This window comes from Leptinotarsa decemlineata, unplaced genomic scaffold (genome assembly GCF_025532065.1).
Source record: "Leptinotarsa decemlineata unplaced genomic scaffold, Ldec_3_MD MMD2_tig00026374_RagTag_RagTag, whole genome shotgun sequence".
Lineage (NCBI taxonomy): Eukaryota > Metazoa > Arthropoda > Insecta > Coleoptera > Chrysomelidae > Leptinotarsa > Leptinotarsa decemlineata.
The window spans coordinates 3,601,131-3,619,037 of record NW_027412710.1 but is presented as its reverse complement, the minus strand read 5'-3'; the positions used below and the strand labels follow the sequence as shown (position 1 = coordinate 3,619,037).

General features: G+C 34.8%; 1 protein-coding gene across 1 annotated transcript in view; it reads right to left on the bottom strand.

The window, feature by feature from the left end:
* Window positions 1-17,907, bottom strand: part of CAH3 (Carbonic anhydrase 3) — a 57,745-nt gene that overhangs the window by 19,562 nt on the left and 20,276 nt on the right. Inside the window, exons 3-4 of the mRNA XM_023159066.2 lie at window positions 17,017-17,158; window positions 343-542 (exon numbers count right to left, since the gene is read on the bottom strand). Of these exons, the coding sequence (XP_023014834.1) occupies window positions 343-542; window positions 17,017-17,158 (342 nt within the window). The remainder of the gene's footprint in view (window positions 1-342; window positions 543-17,016; window positions 17,159-17,907) is intronic.

Here is a 17,907-nt window from a genome sequence, read left to right as displayed (position 1 = left end):
TGCAATTGGTCGAGACGACCAGCGATAGACCGTTTTCGGATTACTAGCTCTTCGTCAGTACCGGGCAAACCACGGACACGTGTTTCTGGCTATTGGCCCCCAAAGATGGGCACATTTGTGGTTCCAGTTAACACTTGGAAAACATCACATACGCACGATGTCATTCGGTAATGTAGGATGTTACATAGGAATGCCAGGTGGTGACCTCGTGCATATGTTGTTTTCCATTTTCATTATATATTTATCTAAATGAAACGGTTACGATACAAGCGGTGACATCCGAAATTTAGCATTTACGATTTTGATGCATAGAATACCTTGAAAACAAAATTAAAACACTACCTGAAGATACACTGGTCTCCGTGTTGATTTTGACAATATCCATAACCGCTGTAGATAGCTTGCTGAAACAAGGATTCTCTATAGCATCAGTAGCCTTCAGAAAGAATGCTACCACAGCCAATCCATCGTGTTTATCATGTGCTTCTTGGAAATCAGCATATTTCTTATTGTAATGAACTGCATGTGCCTCCATTGAATACCTGCAAGTAAAACATTTGTTTGACTATTTTATTCTGAAGTCAATAATGAAGTCTACTAATATATAACCCGCCATTTTGTAGCTGCGGCCATCTTGAATCTGCATCCTTTTCGAAGGGTATTACTATTCTACTTGTCAAGCCCTCTCATTTAATACCCACACTGAGGCAGTTGTGAGAAAATATGCAATCTGCCATTTTGTAGCTGCGGCCATCTTAAATTTGCATCTTTTCCAAGAAGTACTACTATTCTACCAGTCAAGCCCTGTCATTTGATACCCATACTGAGGCAGTTGTGAAAAAATGTAAACCGCCATTTTGTAGCTCAATAATTACTCATTCAGTTCAATCACAAAAGCGTCATTTGAATCAGTGCACGGTTGCCAACGTAACACAGGTCAATCAATTCCGTCAGAATAAAAATGTTCTGCTTAAGATTCGATGAAATCGACGAAGGCCGTTTTCGCCTGGTTCTGATTGGCGAAGGTGGAAGTGGAAGATCGTTTTGGTTGCGCGAAAGCAAAGAATAACAGACTTCGAAACGTAACAGTTTCTGTCGATCGTTCAAATCATAGGGTCCCCATTTTTCGAACTTTCTGACCTTTCCCATACATTTCAAACCATCAAAAACCTCATAGGAGCTGACGCCCAGTTTTTCTGCCATCTCATGCACCATTTGAGATGGGTCAATCACTAGGATCCTCAAATGCTCGCCCTGGACAACTGTAGGTCGACCACTTCAGAGCACATCTTCGAGACTAAAATTTCCGGAAAAAATTTCACAAACTACCGTTGAACCGGGGGTTCATCAACACTATTATTGCCAAATGCCTGGTTGATTTTTGAGCTGATTTCTTGATATTGTCAACCGAGTTGGTAACATCAGAAGATGAACTAGATTCATCTCAGAAACTAAAATGAGTTGAATTGAAGGGGTTATATTTTTAGGAGTGATTAATTTTTGGGAAAGAAAGTTTTTGGCTTTCTACTACTCCATCTCAATACAAGAAAAAAAGGATGAAGGAATCTTCCAAAGAAAGGAAGGAAGTAATCAATTTGAAAATAAGTAACTATACATGGATGTGTAGATCATGTAAAGAAGTAACTTTCAGACACAAACTGAAAGAAAGTCCTCCTGAAACAGCTACTTTCATATAAACATTAAATTACACAAAAGAAAAAATTTTTCCGGAACAAATACTTCTATATGAACACTGAATTATACAGAAGATACTTTTCTCTACTCAGTTTGTATTTCAAACATTCGTTGTGGAATAAAAATCAGATATCATTCACATGAGACCTAATTTAAATGAATGGTAACAAATTGCACTTACATGGAACACTGTCATTCTCACTGGATGTAATTCAATGTTTATATAAGAGTAGCTGTTTCAGGAAGACTTTCTTTCAGTTTGTATCTGAAAGTTACTTCTTTGCATGATCTACACATCCATGTATAGTTACTTATTTTCAAATTGATTACTTCCTTCCTTTCTTTGGAAGATTCGCTCATCCTTTTTTTTGTATCAAGATGGAGTAGGAGAAAGCCAAAAACTTTCTTTCCATAAAATGAGTTTCGTTGGTGAAACAAGTGTCTAGTAGCGTGTTGAAGTCCTGGTGTGAAGCAGTAGTGACCATTTTAGACCCTGTATAATATTTCAAAGAAATTCGTTACTTTTAATAACGTTTAAGAGCGACTTCAATGCAGACTACCATTCGCATGATGGTTTTCTCTTGATTCTTCAGAGCCGTTATTGTGCGCTCGTACCTCTCCCTCTTGCACCTACAGTAAACTTATACCTCCCTCTAAACCTCCGTTCGCCTCATCCGATCACACTTTCCGTAACGCTCCCGTCACGTATTCACCAGCTTACTTCCCAAGTCATGCGCGCGTAAACAAGTTTTACTTAAAAAAACTGGCTTTCTCCATCATCAAACAAAAATTATGGAATAACATAACTTCGAAGTTTCGAGACAAGACATCTTGTCCACTTTATAATAATAATAATAAGGCACTAAGGCAAAAATCTTAGCCGGACAGATGCAGAAGACTGTCATTCTTGGCTCACTGCGCTTGCTTAGGGTACATGATTCTCGGATCCAATGATCACTCATCTCACGGCATGGGAAGTGATTGTTGATTGATAATGTTGGTGCGCCCTTCCGAATGTATCGGGGCATCGAGGGATAGGGCCTGACCAGCGCATAATTCGATATAATAATAATGTTTATTTATCAAAACTCACAATCTTGAAAACAAAATGTTTATATGTAGTAGTACTTGAGAGCTGAATACATAAACAATAAATAATGGCATCACTGAAGAAACAATCGCGAAATTGCTCCTTGTGCGTGATATAGCCTCAACAAATGATAAAAAAATTACAAAAAACATGCATATAGCACAGGGGTCTCCAAACTTTGAAGCCTTCGATCCATAATGATTTTTTCAGTTTGTTCCAATGCCAATGTCTGCCCTTAACTATATTTCTGGACTAGGATAGTCGCAAAGTGCGTGACCTAAGCAAACTTACGCTTTTTTTTCAATTTTTTTCAATTATTATTTTGTATTGTGACACTTAACGACATCTAGTGGCGAGTAGTGGTACTATGTACTACCTTTTTCAGCTACCCGCTAGGTGGCATTAGGCGTGATTAAATATTTGGAATTACCGCGTTGGTTCGAGAAAGTTCTGGTTCTAGCTAGTGTATTCCGATCACCTCGAGATGGCAGTAATAATTGCATATAAAAAGGCTAGCGGCGCAACTGCGAGTTAGGAAGCGAAACTGTCTATTGTGAAATAAAGTAACCCCCGTCAATAAAAGTATTCTGATTTGACTTATTTTTATGTGTGATTTGTTAGTATGGAAAAGAAGCGAAACAATGACAGTGAATGCAGAACGTTCCAAGAAAAATGGAACTTTCAGTACTTTGTGATTGAGTCCAGTAATAAGGCGCTATGTTTAATTTGTAATGAAACCATAGCTGTTCTCAAAGACTATAACATTAAACGACACTATGAATCGAAACATCTTTCAAAGTTACTCCAAGTATACAGGAAGTTTGCGGAAGGAAAAATTTGAAGCTTTGAAACGCGGACTCAAATCGCAGCAATCTCTGTTTACCAAAGCGAATACTGAACAAGAGTCTGCAACTCGCGCCAGCTTTCATGTGGCTCTTGAAATCGGAAAACGTGGTAAACCATTCACCGATGGAGAAATGATAAAAGAATGCTTGACTGCAACAGCCGAAGAAATATGCCCCGAAAAGGTAAATTTATTTAAAAGCGTCAGTTTGTCAACAAACACCGTGGCTAGGAGGGTGCAAGACATCGCAGAAAATATATCAGCTCAACTGTCTGACAAAAATGGACATCATGAGTGGTTTTCTCTAGCATTGGATGAGTCAACTGATGTGTGAGATACTGCTCAGGTGTTGATTTTTATTCGCGGAGTAGATAAAAGCTATGAAGTGTATGAAGAACTTCTTGATATTGATAGTATTCACGGCACGACAACTGGGGCAGATATTTTTAAGGGAGTTGAAAATGCCATCAATAAAAAAACCTTCGATGGAGAAATTTGAAATCTATAACTACTGATGGAGGCAAAAATATGTATGGTAAAAATAAAGGAGTGGTTGCACTTGTGTCAAAGGCTGTAGAAAATGATGGTGGTTCAAAACCATTAGTCTTACATTGTATCATTCATCAACAGTCCTTGTGCGGAAAATGTTTGGATATGTCTGAAGTTCTAAAACCAGTCATATCAGTTGTTAACTTCATCAGATTCAATGGGCTGAATCACCGACAATTCTGCGAGTTTATTCAACAGATTAGAGAAAATGATTCACCATATCATACTGCCGTACGCTGGCTTAGTTGCGGAAAAGTTCTTAAGCGCTTTTTTGGACTTCGAGCAGAGATCAAATTTTTTTTAAATGAGAAGCAGCGCCCTTTTGCCGATTTAGAAAATAGTGAATGGATGTGGAAGTTAGCTCTCTATGTCGATTTGACAAATCATATGAACGAACTGAATTTGAGATTGCAAGGAGAAAATCAGCTTCTCCCTGATTTATACACCAATATCAAATCCTTCAGGCAGAAAATAATACTACTATTTCAATCGCAATTACGTAAAAAATATTTCATACATTTTGAAACATGTGAACTATTCAGCCACACTACAGAGACTGAATTTCCCGTCAATTTTGCAATCGAAACTTTGAGTGCTTTGAAGATAAATTTTGATACTCGTTTTTCAGATTTTGATGTCATTGCGAATGAAATTAAGCTTTTTCAAAATCCTTTTGATTCTGACTTCGAAACCCTGGCACCGGAAGTCCAAATGGAAATTATTGATTTACGGTGCAGTGATATGCTTAAGAACAAATATCAAAATTCATTGTTGTTGGAATTTTGTAAGAGTTTTCCACTGGAATAATTTGATAATTTGCATAAATTTGCTCGTGGGTTGTTTTGTGTTTTTGGTACTACTTACTTGTGTGAGAAAATGTTTTCCAAGATGAAGTACACAAAGAATGTTTACAGATCTCAATTAACCGATGAGAATCTTAAATCTCTTTTGATAATTGGTACAAGTAAAATTGATCCACAACTACAAAATATTGTCGGTGGAAAATCACAATTACATAAATTTCATTAGTGTTTTTGTTTTACTGTGATTCATTTCAATTATTATTTGTTAGTTATTAATATGCTCAAACTTAGATACTTGAGTTAAGTTTTCTTTGTCATCATTTCTGTCGTTAAGTTTTACCTTGCAAGTAAATAAAACCGAATAATTATCATTCTGTGTTTTCTTCTTCAACTTATCACAGCAATAGTAACAACAATTAGGTAATCATTGGCTGTCGCGGGCCAGATTGATGGCAGTAAATCATTGGCTGTCGCGGGCCGGATTGATGACACTGGCGGGCCGGATTTGGCCCGCGGGCCGTTGTTTGGAGACCCCTGATATAGCACATAACACAATATTTAAAATCTCACAATGATAGGTAAAAACTTCACATCTATGTCAATTGAGTAACACGATCGGTTTGAAATCTCAGTGAACATAATATTCATATATCACATTACAAATTATCTAAATGTCACCAATAGATGGTTAACAGTTTTATGCAAGGTATCTTGCGGTTTTTACAGTGGAATGATTTTTTGGAATATATCTCTGTCATAACTATTTAGCGAATTCTTTACTTGTTTCTTAAACTCAACGTTATTTCGACTAGTTTTTATGGTTTCAGGCAGTGAAAGTTTTTGAACCCAGTGCTTCTGTCCCACTGTTTTGGAACCACAACACTGTTTTTGTCTCCTAGTATTGTGTGGGTGATCTGAGCGTGTTATTTAAATTTAATTAATTCAATTTTTGTGTATTTTCTGCAACAATTTTTTTTGGCAATAGAGTTGTCTAACATCGAAAATTGCACTTTCCCTGTAAAATTATGGCTTAGAAACATCCTTCCTTTGCCCAAGATGATTTTAAGATTTTTTTTGTAGAATATTGAGGCCAATTTGCCTATTATGCCGTATGAAAGTTGGAAATGAACTTAACTATAATATGCAGTTGTCAAATGGGTGATATCAAGGTATTATTTCAAGAGTTTGAATCTTGATATGAATCTCCAAAGTTTATTTGTGAAATACGATGTATCTATATCCCATTTCAAATGTCTGTCAATTTTCATACCAAGGTATTTAATGGAGCAGGCTTCTGGAATTGATATATTCTCGATCGATGTTCAATGACCCTATATTGGTATAGGAGGTGAAGGGTAAGTATTTGGTCTTTTCCGCATTCAAAGTTAGTTTATTATATTGAAACCATTAATTAATATTGTTGAAATATTTTTCCGCCTTTGCTTTCAGTTGTTGCCATGTATCTTCATCATAAAATACTGCTGTGTCATCTGCAAAGCTTAGAATAGTTCCTTCAGATCATTTTCAATAGGCTGTCTATATAGATGGTAAACAGAAGAGGATCCAAGACCGTACCTTGGGGAATTCCGTAAGTGATTGTCCTTGGAGTACTTACTACACCATCAATATTGACTACTTGTTTTCGGTTTGAGAGATACGATTTCAATAGATCATGCGGCCCACCCCGCATATTTTTTCCATCTTTGAAATATGTAACTCTAACAAACTTTGGTGAAAGAGCAGAGACAATAATTGCGGGTTCAAAAAAATAATGTAGAAGTGACATTCAGACCACATGACAGGTTATCTAATTTCTTTTTAATGCCAAAGATGAAGTGAACAAGATGGAGAAATCTGGAGTTTACAGGCTTAAGCGTCCGGAGTGTAACAGGGTTTATGTGGGACAACGTGGCCGAAATTTCTCACAACGGTATGCTCAACATGAAAGGTCCTTCAGACTAGGTAAAAATTATTCGATGTTTTCAAACCATTCCTTGAAATGCAACCACAACTTTCCGAATCTAAACGATACGAAAATTTTACACTATGTAAGCGAAGGTTGGAAAATCAATTATTTGAAATCCTTGGAAATTCATAAGCATGAGCATTAGGAATGTAATCTGCTAAATGATTGAATCGATCCAGTTTACGACGCCAGTTTTCAAATTAGCGTATCCACAATGTCACTGGTAAACAAGTTTCAAGTAATCAATTGAGTTAATATTCGTTATTATTACCTACTGTAGATATACACCCTGACTCACGGTCGATGGTACGTTAGACGTTTCTGGAGAACACAAAGCATGATTTTTCTGAAAATTCCACTCACATTTCCTCACCTGTTCTATCGATCTAAAATATTTTTAGCATTGCGGCGTTGCCACTTCCATCAAAAAGTCGTAGCAACTTTATTTTTTAAATGGAACATCCCGTATATTAATATATTTTTGGAATCGCTCTGATATTTTATTACTTTTTTGTTGATAATGTCCTATACCTGTCTCTATCTGTTTTCGAGATAAAAAATAAATTGTGCTAAATATGGTCCATAACATAGCCTTAATTGAAATTAAGTACATCAGTACTCTCAATTCGTGAAAAGTTGATATTTTGATGATAGTTTGGACGAACTCTAAATATTCAAATAACACCAAGAAATCGACTCTATATCATACAGAGCGTGCTAAAATTACTATTATTTCCATTGTGCATAAAAGTAGTCAAAAGTTCATTTTTTCAAATGAAACTCCCTGTATATTACTCAGTAAATTGAAAGATGGTGAAAAATGCTTCAAGATGATATATCATGACCCTATACCTAAATCGTCAAGTCTTCTCAATGAAGTCGCTTCTTCTAGAAACATTATTTTTTTAGAATTCGGATTTAGGTAGCAGAGGAATTATCGAGCTTATAGCAGTTCGGTTACTTCTATAAGTGATTTACAAACAGTTATCGACGGTGGTTCGAATCATCTTCCAAAATGAATGCAAATATCGATTATTCAAACGAAATTCTTATGAAATTACACACATCGGAAAAGTCTAGGGATATTTTTATAACATACTAAATATCATGAAAATAAATGCATGAGGTCGTTTAATTTCGATTAAGTTGGTACACTCGATCACCCTGTAGATTTCTATGGGTTGAACAAAGCCTGCAAAAACGGTAACTAATCTTTTATCAAGTTTTTTACAAACTGTAGGTTTTCGGCTAAAATGAATAATCTGAAAGTGTCGAGTTTGTACATTCTATGCAGTTCTTGCTCAGCAATTAAACTGGAAATATTGTGCTTTAACATGGAACGCCATCACTTACCATTGGCTGAGATGAATAGAGCTGTAGGGCTTCTTCAAGGTGGCATGCGACAAAATGATGTAGCTCTTCGTTTGGGGGTCTCCCAAAGTGTTATCAGTCGATTGTGGCGGCGTTTCCGTGAAACTGGCAGTCCAGCCGAACAACATCCAGGGCGAGGACGCGCTACAACTGCAGTTCAAGACCGATTTTTGGTCTTAACCGCAAGAAGACAACCGACAATCACAGCACCTGAGTTGGTTAACGTGTTGCAGCAGACGCACCAGGTAACCATTGGTCGTGATACTGTCAGAAATCGACTGCATGAAGCAGATCTCCACAACAGAAGGCCACTTAGATGTCCACCTTTGTCGAGAGGCAATCGCGATAGAAGATTAGAGTGGTGTCAAGAACATCAAACTGGGATGCAAATGATTGGGCCACAGTTTTGTTTACAGACGAATCCAGATTTGGATTTCATCCAGATTCTCGTCGATTAAGACTGTGGAGACGACCTGGAAATAATGAACGTTTGAGACACGTCCAGGAAGTCCACACATACAGAGGTGGTACAGTAATGCTATGGGGCGGAATCATGATCGGCGGCAGAACCGATCTCATTTTTCCAAATCGCTCCCTCACAGCTCGACAGTACCTCGACACCATTCTTCTACCTATCGTCCGTCCGTTTGCTGGTGCTGTTGGTGAAAACTTCCACCTAATGCACGATAATACTCGTCCACATGTCGCGCGTCTAGTGACTGACTGGCTCACCAACGCAGGAGTTGATGTATTGCCATGGCCAGCACAATCACCGGACCTGAATCCCATCGAGCATGTGTGGGACATGCTTCAACGAAAAATTACTCCGCATATGGGGAACATTCACACAACGTTTCAATTGAGAGAGCTTTTAATCGCTGAATGGGGAAATGTACCTCAACAAGACATTGACAATCTCATTTTGTCGATGCACGATAGATGTAGGGCCGTAATAAACCAGCGTGGAGGCCATACTTTGTACTGATTCCAATTTTTTTTGTATTATGATTTTTTTTCGGGGTGCCAAAGAAGAGCCATATTTTTTTTAGTTTTGCTTATATGCGCACTCAGTATTTTTGACCATTCAATAAAGTTTGTTGTAAGTTACATTCGTTTAATAATCACCCGTCAACCTTTTTTTCCCTAAAGCGATAAAAAAAAAATTATTGCCATTTTTAAAAATATCCCTAGACTTTTCCGATGTGTGTATTTATTATATACATGAACAAAGTGATCAAATCATTGTCAGAACGTGTAAAAAATTCAACCAAATGTATCCTGAATTACCACCAATGAACGAGAGGAAGTTTGTTAGGTTACAAAATAATTTCTTTAACTATGGTTCAAAGTTTCCAGGGAACAACTGTACCAAAAATCAGTCATTTCTAGTTGAAAAGTAAGCTTTTGTGGGCTAAAACATGTGAAAGTACAGACAATAATAACAGAATAGGATGATTCAAAATAACAAAATTGTAAACAAAATATCACATTTTCACAATGAATGCTGAAAATGTTGTCCATTACATTCAAAACACTTCCAAATGTTGTTTTGTATGCGACTTGTGGTTGCTTTTTCAATTTCCTGGGGATCCAGATCTTCAATACTCCGCACTATTCGCCGTCGCAATTCTTCTTTGGTAGACACTGGAGTTCTGTATACCCTTTCTTTTAAAACACCCCATAAAAAAAGTCAAGTGGCGTGAAATCGGTTGATCTCGGTGGCCAATCCCACGGCCCTAAACGCCTAAAACAACGATCTTCGAAGAGTTCTTCGAGTTTCCTGGAAACTTTCTGGGTGAAATGAGCTGGCGCTCCGTCCATTTGAAACCACGAATTCCTATATTCCTGGAGATATATATCTGCATTCAGTGTGTCTTCATAAATAAAACAGCTTATTTTATTGTTCTTCAGAATACAGAAAACATTCAGGTCAAATTTTTCTTGAAAACCCATTTCTTTTGTAACATGAGGATTATGATGAGCCCAAAAATGTTTATTTCTTCTATTGAAAATACCATCCCTCGTAAATTTTGATTCGTCGCTCCAAATTATTTTTGACAAAAATTCCCGATCTTTCTGTGTATGAATCAGAAGGGATTCACAAAAATGCATTTTCCGTTCGAAGTCTTCTGCTTTTAGAGCTTGAACTTTGGTAAATTTATACGGATGCATTCCGTGATTTTTCAAAATTCGTTGTACTGAAGCATGTGATACACCTAAATCTTTTTCTGCACTGCGAATGGAAGCTTCTGGATATGCATAAAAATATGCCAAAACGTTAACAGTATTGTCCTCATTTGAAGTAACAGGTTTTGGTAATGTTGAAGGCGCTTTTAACATGGAGCCATAGTTAAGGAAATCATTTTGTAATCTTACAAACTTCCTCTCGTTCATTGGTGTTAATTCAGGATACATTTGGTTGAATTTTTTACACGTTCTGACAATGATTTGATCACTTTGTTCATGTGTATAATAAATAATTTCATAAGAACTTCGTTTGAATAATCGATATTTGCATTCATTTTGGAAGATGATTCGAAACACCGTCGATAACTCTTTGTAAATTACTTATTAAAGTAACCGAACTGCTATAAGCTTGATAATTCCACTGCAACCTAAATCCAAGTTCTAAAAAAAAAACAATGTTTCTAGAAGAAGCGACTTTATTGAGAAAACTTGACGATTTAAATAAAGGAACATGATATATCATCTTGAAGCATTTTTTACCATCTTTCAATCTACCGAGTGATATACAGGGGGTTTCATTTGAAAAAATGAGCTTTTGACTTTTTTATCCACAATGGAAATAATAGTAAATTTAGCACGCCCTGTATGATATAGAGTCGATTTCTTGGTGTTATTTGAATATTTCGAGTTTGTCCAAACTATCATCAAAATATCAACTTTTCATAAATTGAGAGTACTAATGTACTTAATTTCAATTAAGGCTATGTTTTGGACCATATTTAGCACAATTTATTTTTCATCTCGAAAACAGATAGAGAAAGGTTAAGGTCATTATTGACAAAAAAGTATTGAAATACCAGAGCGATTCCAAAAATGTATTAATATACGGGGTGTTCTATTTGAAAAAATAAAGTTGCTAGGACTTTTTGATGGAAGTGGCAATGCCGCAATGCTGAAAATATTTTAGATCGATAGAACAAATGAGGAAATGTGAGAGGTGAAATTTTCAGAAAAATCATGCTTTGCGTTTTCCAGAAACGTCTAACCTACCATCGACCGTGAGTCACGCTGTATAAGGGCTAACATTATGATTTATTTTTAGTTTATTGTAATTGTTTGAAAATGCCCTTATAGGACTAAACTGCTGCTACAACATTAGTTACAAATGAAAGTGATAAAAAACATGATAATGAATATTACTGGAGTTTTTTCCCAACACCAAACCGAAGATCAAACTGTCTGATCTTCCTCTTGAAGATGATCACTTGGTGATCGAAACACGTGCCGAGGAGTTAAAATAACGGTTTGGTATTGAGGAAAACTCCAGTAATATTCATTACTACACCAAAGGTTCCAAACAGTGCATCACAAGTTTCATGATAATATTTAGCATATTGATAGGGTATTTTCAAAGAAGTCTTATATGTTTTGAGGTTATAGAAAAATCAAAAACATCATTTGATACAATAAAATGAATTAAACTAAATGTTGTATATTGTCTACTTATTAAATGAAATTAGTCTGTTGATGAAGTTATTTTCGTCTATGAGGATACTACTTTTGCAAGAATTTCTAGAATAATTATTGAATATTTTTTAATGCGTAGTTTATTTGTCATTTCCAATTCATCGAACAGTTTCAGAATTCACCGCAATGGAATTATCCAATAAATAATAATGTCAGAGTAGAAAATTCTCTGGAATCACGTAAATTATGTTATACTCAGAAGTCGGATTCTTTGTGTATGAACATTATATGCAAGGTTATGATTCACTGAAAAAGTTCATATTTGAGGAATAAACTGAAACGTTAAATTTGTTGTAATAAATCAGTTTGAGGAATGAACTAATATTTATCAGGATCTGACGTCACTCTGTTCCCATATATCATGTTTCAATCAAAACCTTTCTTGTTCTCGATTGAGTTTCTTCATGGCTGTTTTTTGCAAATTGTAAAATTTTGTTGACTGGAAAATGTGAAAATTTTTATGAAAAAGAGGATAAGAAGTTGAAGTTGGAAACGTCTGTCGTTTGATTGTTGAAACGAATGAATTTGTGAGTTAATCCAGAAAAAGAATTTCGAACATCGTGAAAAAGAAATTGTTGAGGGGTTCAGAATTGAAAAGAACTGATTTAGTGTTCGATTCATACTGTATGTGAATGAAACTGAGCATGACGACATTCTATAAAAAAATTCGAAGGATTGACATTCAGTGGACCATGTAATCCATTGAACAAATATTTTTTGATGTTTGCCTACGAAACTCGAAATTTCGACTGTCATCTCGTTTCGAAATTACGACTTCAATTACTACTTTATTTTCTAAATTGTGACTGCAACCTCGTTAATTCAAAATCATGACTTTGAAACTCGAAACTTCCCCTCAAATCTGGAAATTACGACTTTAATCTCGAAATTACATCTTCAATCTTGTTATTTCGAAATGACCACTTTGAAACTCAAAATTTCGACTTCAATCTCGAAACTACGACTTTAATTTTGGAATTACGACTTTGATTTCGAAATTTCAGATTCAATCTCGTTATTTCGAAATTACGACTTCAATCTCGAAATTACGACTTCAAACTCGAAATTTCAACTATAATTAAGACTTCAATCTCGAAATTACGACTTCAAACTCGCAATTTCAACTATAATCTCTTCATTTCTCCTCTTCTCTTCTTTCATTATTTCGAAATTACGACTTTGAAACTCAAAATTTCGACTTCTATCTCGAAATTACGACTTCAATCTGGAAATTACGACATCAATCTCGAAATTAAGACTTCAATCTGGAAATTACGACATCAATCTCGAAATTAAGACTTCAATCTCGAAATTAAGACTTCAATCTCGAAATGACGACTTCAAACTCGCAATTTCAACTGTAATCTCTTCATTTCGAAATTACAACTTTGAAACTCGAAATTTCGACTTCTATCTCGAAATTACGACTTCAATCTGGAAATTACGATTTCAATCTCAAAATTTCAACTCTATTCTGGCTATTTTCGTTATTTCGAAATTACGACTTTGAAACTCTAAATTTCAACTGTAATCTGTTCATTTCAACGGCAATTTCTTCATTTCGAAATTACAACTTTGAAACTCGAAATTTCGACTTCCATCTCGAAATTACGACTTCAATCTGGATATTACGACATCAATCTTGAAATTACGACTTCAATCTCAAAATTTTAACTTTATTCTCGTTATATAAAAATAACGACTTTGAAACTCGAAATTTAGGCTATTCTCATTATTTCGAAATTACGACTTTGAAACTCAAAATTTCGACTTCTATCTCGAAATTACGACTTCAATCTGGAAATTACGATTTCAATCTCAAAATTTCAACTCTATTCTGGCTATTTTCGTTATTTCGAAATTACGACTTTGAAACTCTAAATTTCAACTGTAATCTGTTCATTTCAACGGTAATTTCTTCATTTCGAAATTACAACTTTGAAACTCGAAATTTCGACTTCCATCTCGAAATTACGACTTCAATCTGGATATTACGACATCAATCTTGAAATTACGACTTCAATCTCCAAATTTTAACTTTATTCTCGTTATTTAAAAATAACGACTTTGAAACTCGAAATTTAAGCTATTCTCATTATTTCGAAATTACGACTTTGAAACTCAAAATTTCGACTTCTATCTCGAAATTACGACTTCAATCTGGAAATTACGATTTCAATCTCAAAATTTCAACTCTATTCTGGCTATTTTCGTTATTTCGAAATTACGACATTGAAACTCTAAATTTCAACTGTAATCTGTTCATTTCAACGGTAATTTCTCCATTTCGAAATTACAACTTTGAAACTCGAAATTTCGACGTTAATCTGGATATTACGACTTCAATCTGGATATTACGACATCAATCTTGAAATTACGACTTTAGTCTCAAAATTTTAACTTTATTTTCGTTATTTCAAAATAACGACTTTGAAACTTGAAATTTAGGCTTTTCTCATTATTTCGAAATTACGACTTTGAAACTCAAAATTTCGACTTCTATTTCGAAATTACGACTTCAATCTGGAAATGACGATTTCAATCTCAAAATTTCAACTCTATTCTGGCTTTTCTCGTTATTTCGAAATTACGGCTTTGAAACTCTAAATTCCAACTGTAATCTCTTCATTTCAACGGTAATTTCTTCATTTCGAAATTACAACTTTGAAACTCGAAATTTCGACTTCTATCTCGACTTCAATCTGGATATTACGACATCTATCTTGAAATTACGATTTCAATCTCAAAAATTTATTATTCTCGTTATTTCAAAATAACAACTTTGAAACTCGAAATTTAGACTTTTCTCGTTATTTCGAAATTACGACTTTGAAACTCGAAATTTCTGCTTTGATGTTAAAATCACAACTTCAGTTTCGAAATTACCACTTTCATCTCGCAATTTCAACTTCAATCTCGTTATTTCGAAATTACGACTTTGAAACTCGAAATTTCTACTTTATTTTTCGTTATTTCCAAATTTCGACTTTGACCTGAAAATAACTTCATTCCCGAAATTACGACTTCAAACTGGAAATTCCAAATTTAATCTCTTCATTTCGAAAATACGACTTTGAAACCCGAAATTTCGACTATAATCTCGTTATTTCGAAATTCCGTCTTTCAAACTCAAAATTTCGACGTTGATTTTGAAATTACAACTTTACGACTTTAATCGTCGAAATTCCAAATTCGATCTCGTTATTTCGAAATTTCGACTTTGATCTGGTGTAGTAATATCCGAAACGAACACTATAATTGTAATAAAAATTGAAATAGGTACCCAAAAAAATTATTGGCGCAATAAATGTTCGAATTGGAGTCCTTCCATTTCGAGACATTTTCAAACTTGGTTTTTTCATATTATTTATTGCCCTTAATACACTTATTTGCTGCATTGTTGCGAAATCATTCAAAATCCTCAATCACGAGTCTTCCACATTTTCTATCTCTCTGCCAGCGTAAATCCTATTTTTCAATGTCCCCCATAGAAAATAGTCTAAAATAATAAGATCTGGTGATCTTGCAGATCATCTTATTGTTCCATTATTTGTCTTGACATGGAAGGACTCCAATTCGAACATTTATTGCACAATTAATTTTTTTGTGTATATAAATTACTTACTTCATTTCAATTTTCATTATAATTATAGTGTTCGTTTCGGATGTTATTATTGCTACCATTTTTTTTCTGCTCATCAGAACACATATAATATATTTTTGTTGTAGATATGTTTCAGATAATCGTAAAAGGTTTTCTTATTCGAAGTTCATTGTAGAAAATGGAAAAAATATGAACAGGTATCTAAAAATGAAAAAAAACTCTCGAAAAACTCTACGATATATAGGGAGACATGAAAGTTGCCATTGTGTTTTTATTCAACTCAGTCAACCAATTTCCAGGGCCGTAATTTAAAAGGGAATAATTCACACAATTACAATCGAATATTACCGAAATATAAAATTGAATTGGTTTTCTCAGTATGAAGTAAACGTCTACGATCCAAAAACTACAACAAAAAATACAGGTCCGTATATAAAAATTCAAAGATGGGGTGGCCCAAGTCAGATGACACCCTGTATAAAAGATTCATGTATATATTCTGAGAACCCACATCAAATGCCAATAGCAAAATGTGAACAGATTTTCAGTATGCTTGCGAATAAAGAAGATATAGGCAAAAGAATAATTAGGGAATGTTGGTTTTGTCATGTAGGTATATCTCCAGAAACAGAAGAGCTATATTCGATTTCTTTACATCATTGAATAGGTCTCTGAAATACGCAACTTTACCATAATTTAACCGACACTCTATCTCTTATTATTTACGAGATCCCCGTGTACAGAAACGAATTTGAATAGCCCTGTAGATACTTCAACGGGATATGTTCAAGTGTCATGGCACATTTGATTCCACCAAGAGCGGTACTGAAATTCAACTCAGTACACCTGGAACCTCACTGTTTAAGAACTCTTTTATTTGGAGAACTGCGTTCATGTGGAATAAATTTCCTGAGAACTTTTTCCCAAATAAATTTAATCTCCAGTGATACAAATCCAACATGAATCGCTTCTTTCGCACAGGCACCGCTTTTGGAGCCCCTTGAGTATGTTCCTGTAATGCTTGTGTTTTTTAGTTGAAAAAAGTACACTGGATTTAAATGGCGCTTGTTTCGATTAAATTGAAGTAGGTATTACAGTTTAAGTAGACTCATAAATTTTTTAATAACTTAATATAAGAACTTCATAGGAAATTCTACGCTATTTTTCACCAATAGATTTTAAGCTAGGTAGTTATCTGCAAAATGAAAGACCTTTGAGATATTTTGCCAACAAAAATCAAATATAAAATAAATAGTTGAATTTCTTATGATTAATTGACGGATTGAATTTCAATTATGACTAGATCGACTCACGAATTCGCTGTCGTGTTCGTCGCTAGTCGATATTTAAAGAATAATAACCTATGATTATATTACTTACGCTTGTCCTTCAAAAATATGCTCGCAACCGCTGTGGTCATCTTCACTCCAATGAAAGTGTAACTGCTCAAATACATATTCAAATCCATGCAGGGGCCCCCCTTTCAAAATTGGTAACTCTCTGTTTTTGAACCGCAGAGTTGCTGAAAAAATGATGTTTCATCATTTCTATGAGAAAATTATTTTTGTGGAATATTCAGCCCTGGGAAATGATTAGGAAGAACAAAATTTGACTTGAGAAGAGCCGAAAAAGTCCTAGGGCAATTGATTATATTCATATTTTTCACAATTTATGAGTATATTGTTTAACTGTAGCGTATTTTTATACTCCTTTTCATTAAATGAATATTTAACGTTATTCTTTGAACTGCCTGAATTTTTGATGAAGCTGACAATAATTCAATACAATACTTTATTTTCCTGAGACTTTTTTACAAGCATGGAAATCGTAACATACACAAGTGAAGTTTGGAGTTGAAAAATATCAATTGATAAAATATGAAATATTCATATACTCTCATTAACAAAGCGATAAAAAATTCGCAAACGTTGATGGTGCTACAAAAGATGTGACTTGGTGAACAATTTATGGTATATCTCAAGAAAATTAAGTACCAACCTTGGAAATGATTTGGTATAAATTACTCGACTATCCCGATTACAATTACAAATTATCAGAAACTCTACGAGGTGTCATATTGACTTGTGGATTCAAATATAAAAAATTGAACAAACGGATGGTCATAATGGAATCGACACGCATTGTTCAACTCCGACAAGAATATTTGAGGCGAATGAAAAGCTACTGAGAATCCAGCAGACATATAATCTACCTCGACGAAACTTGGTTTGTCACCCATGATGTTGTCAAATATGGCTGGGTAGACGAAAC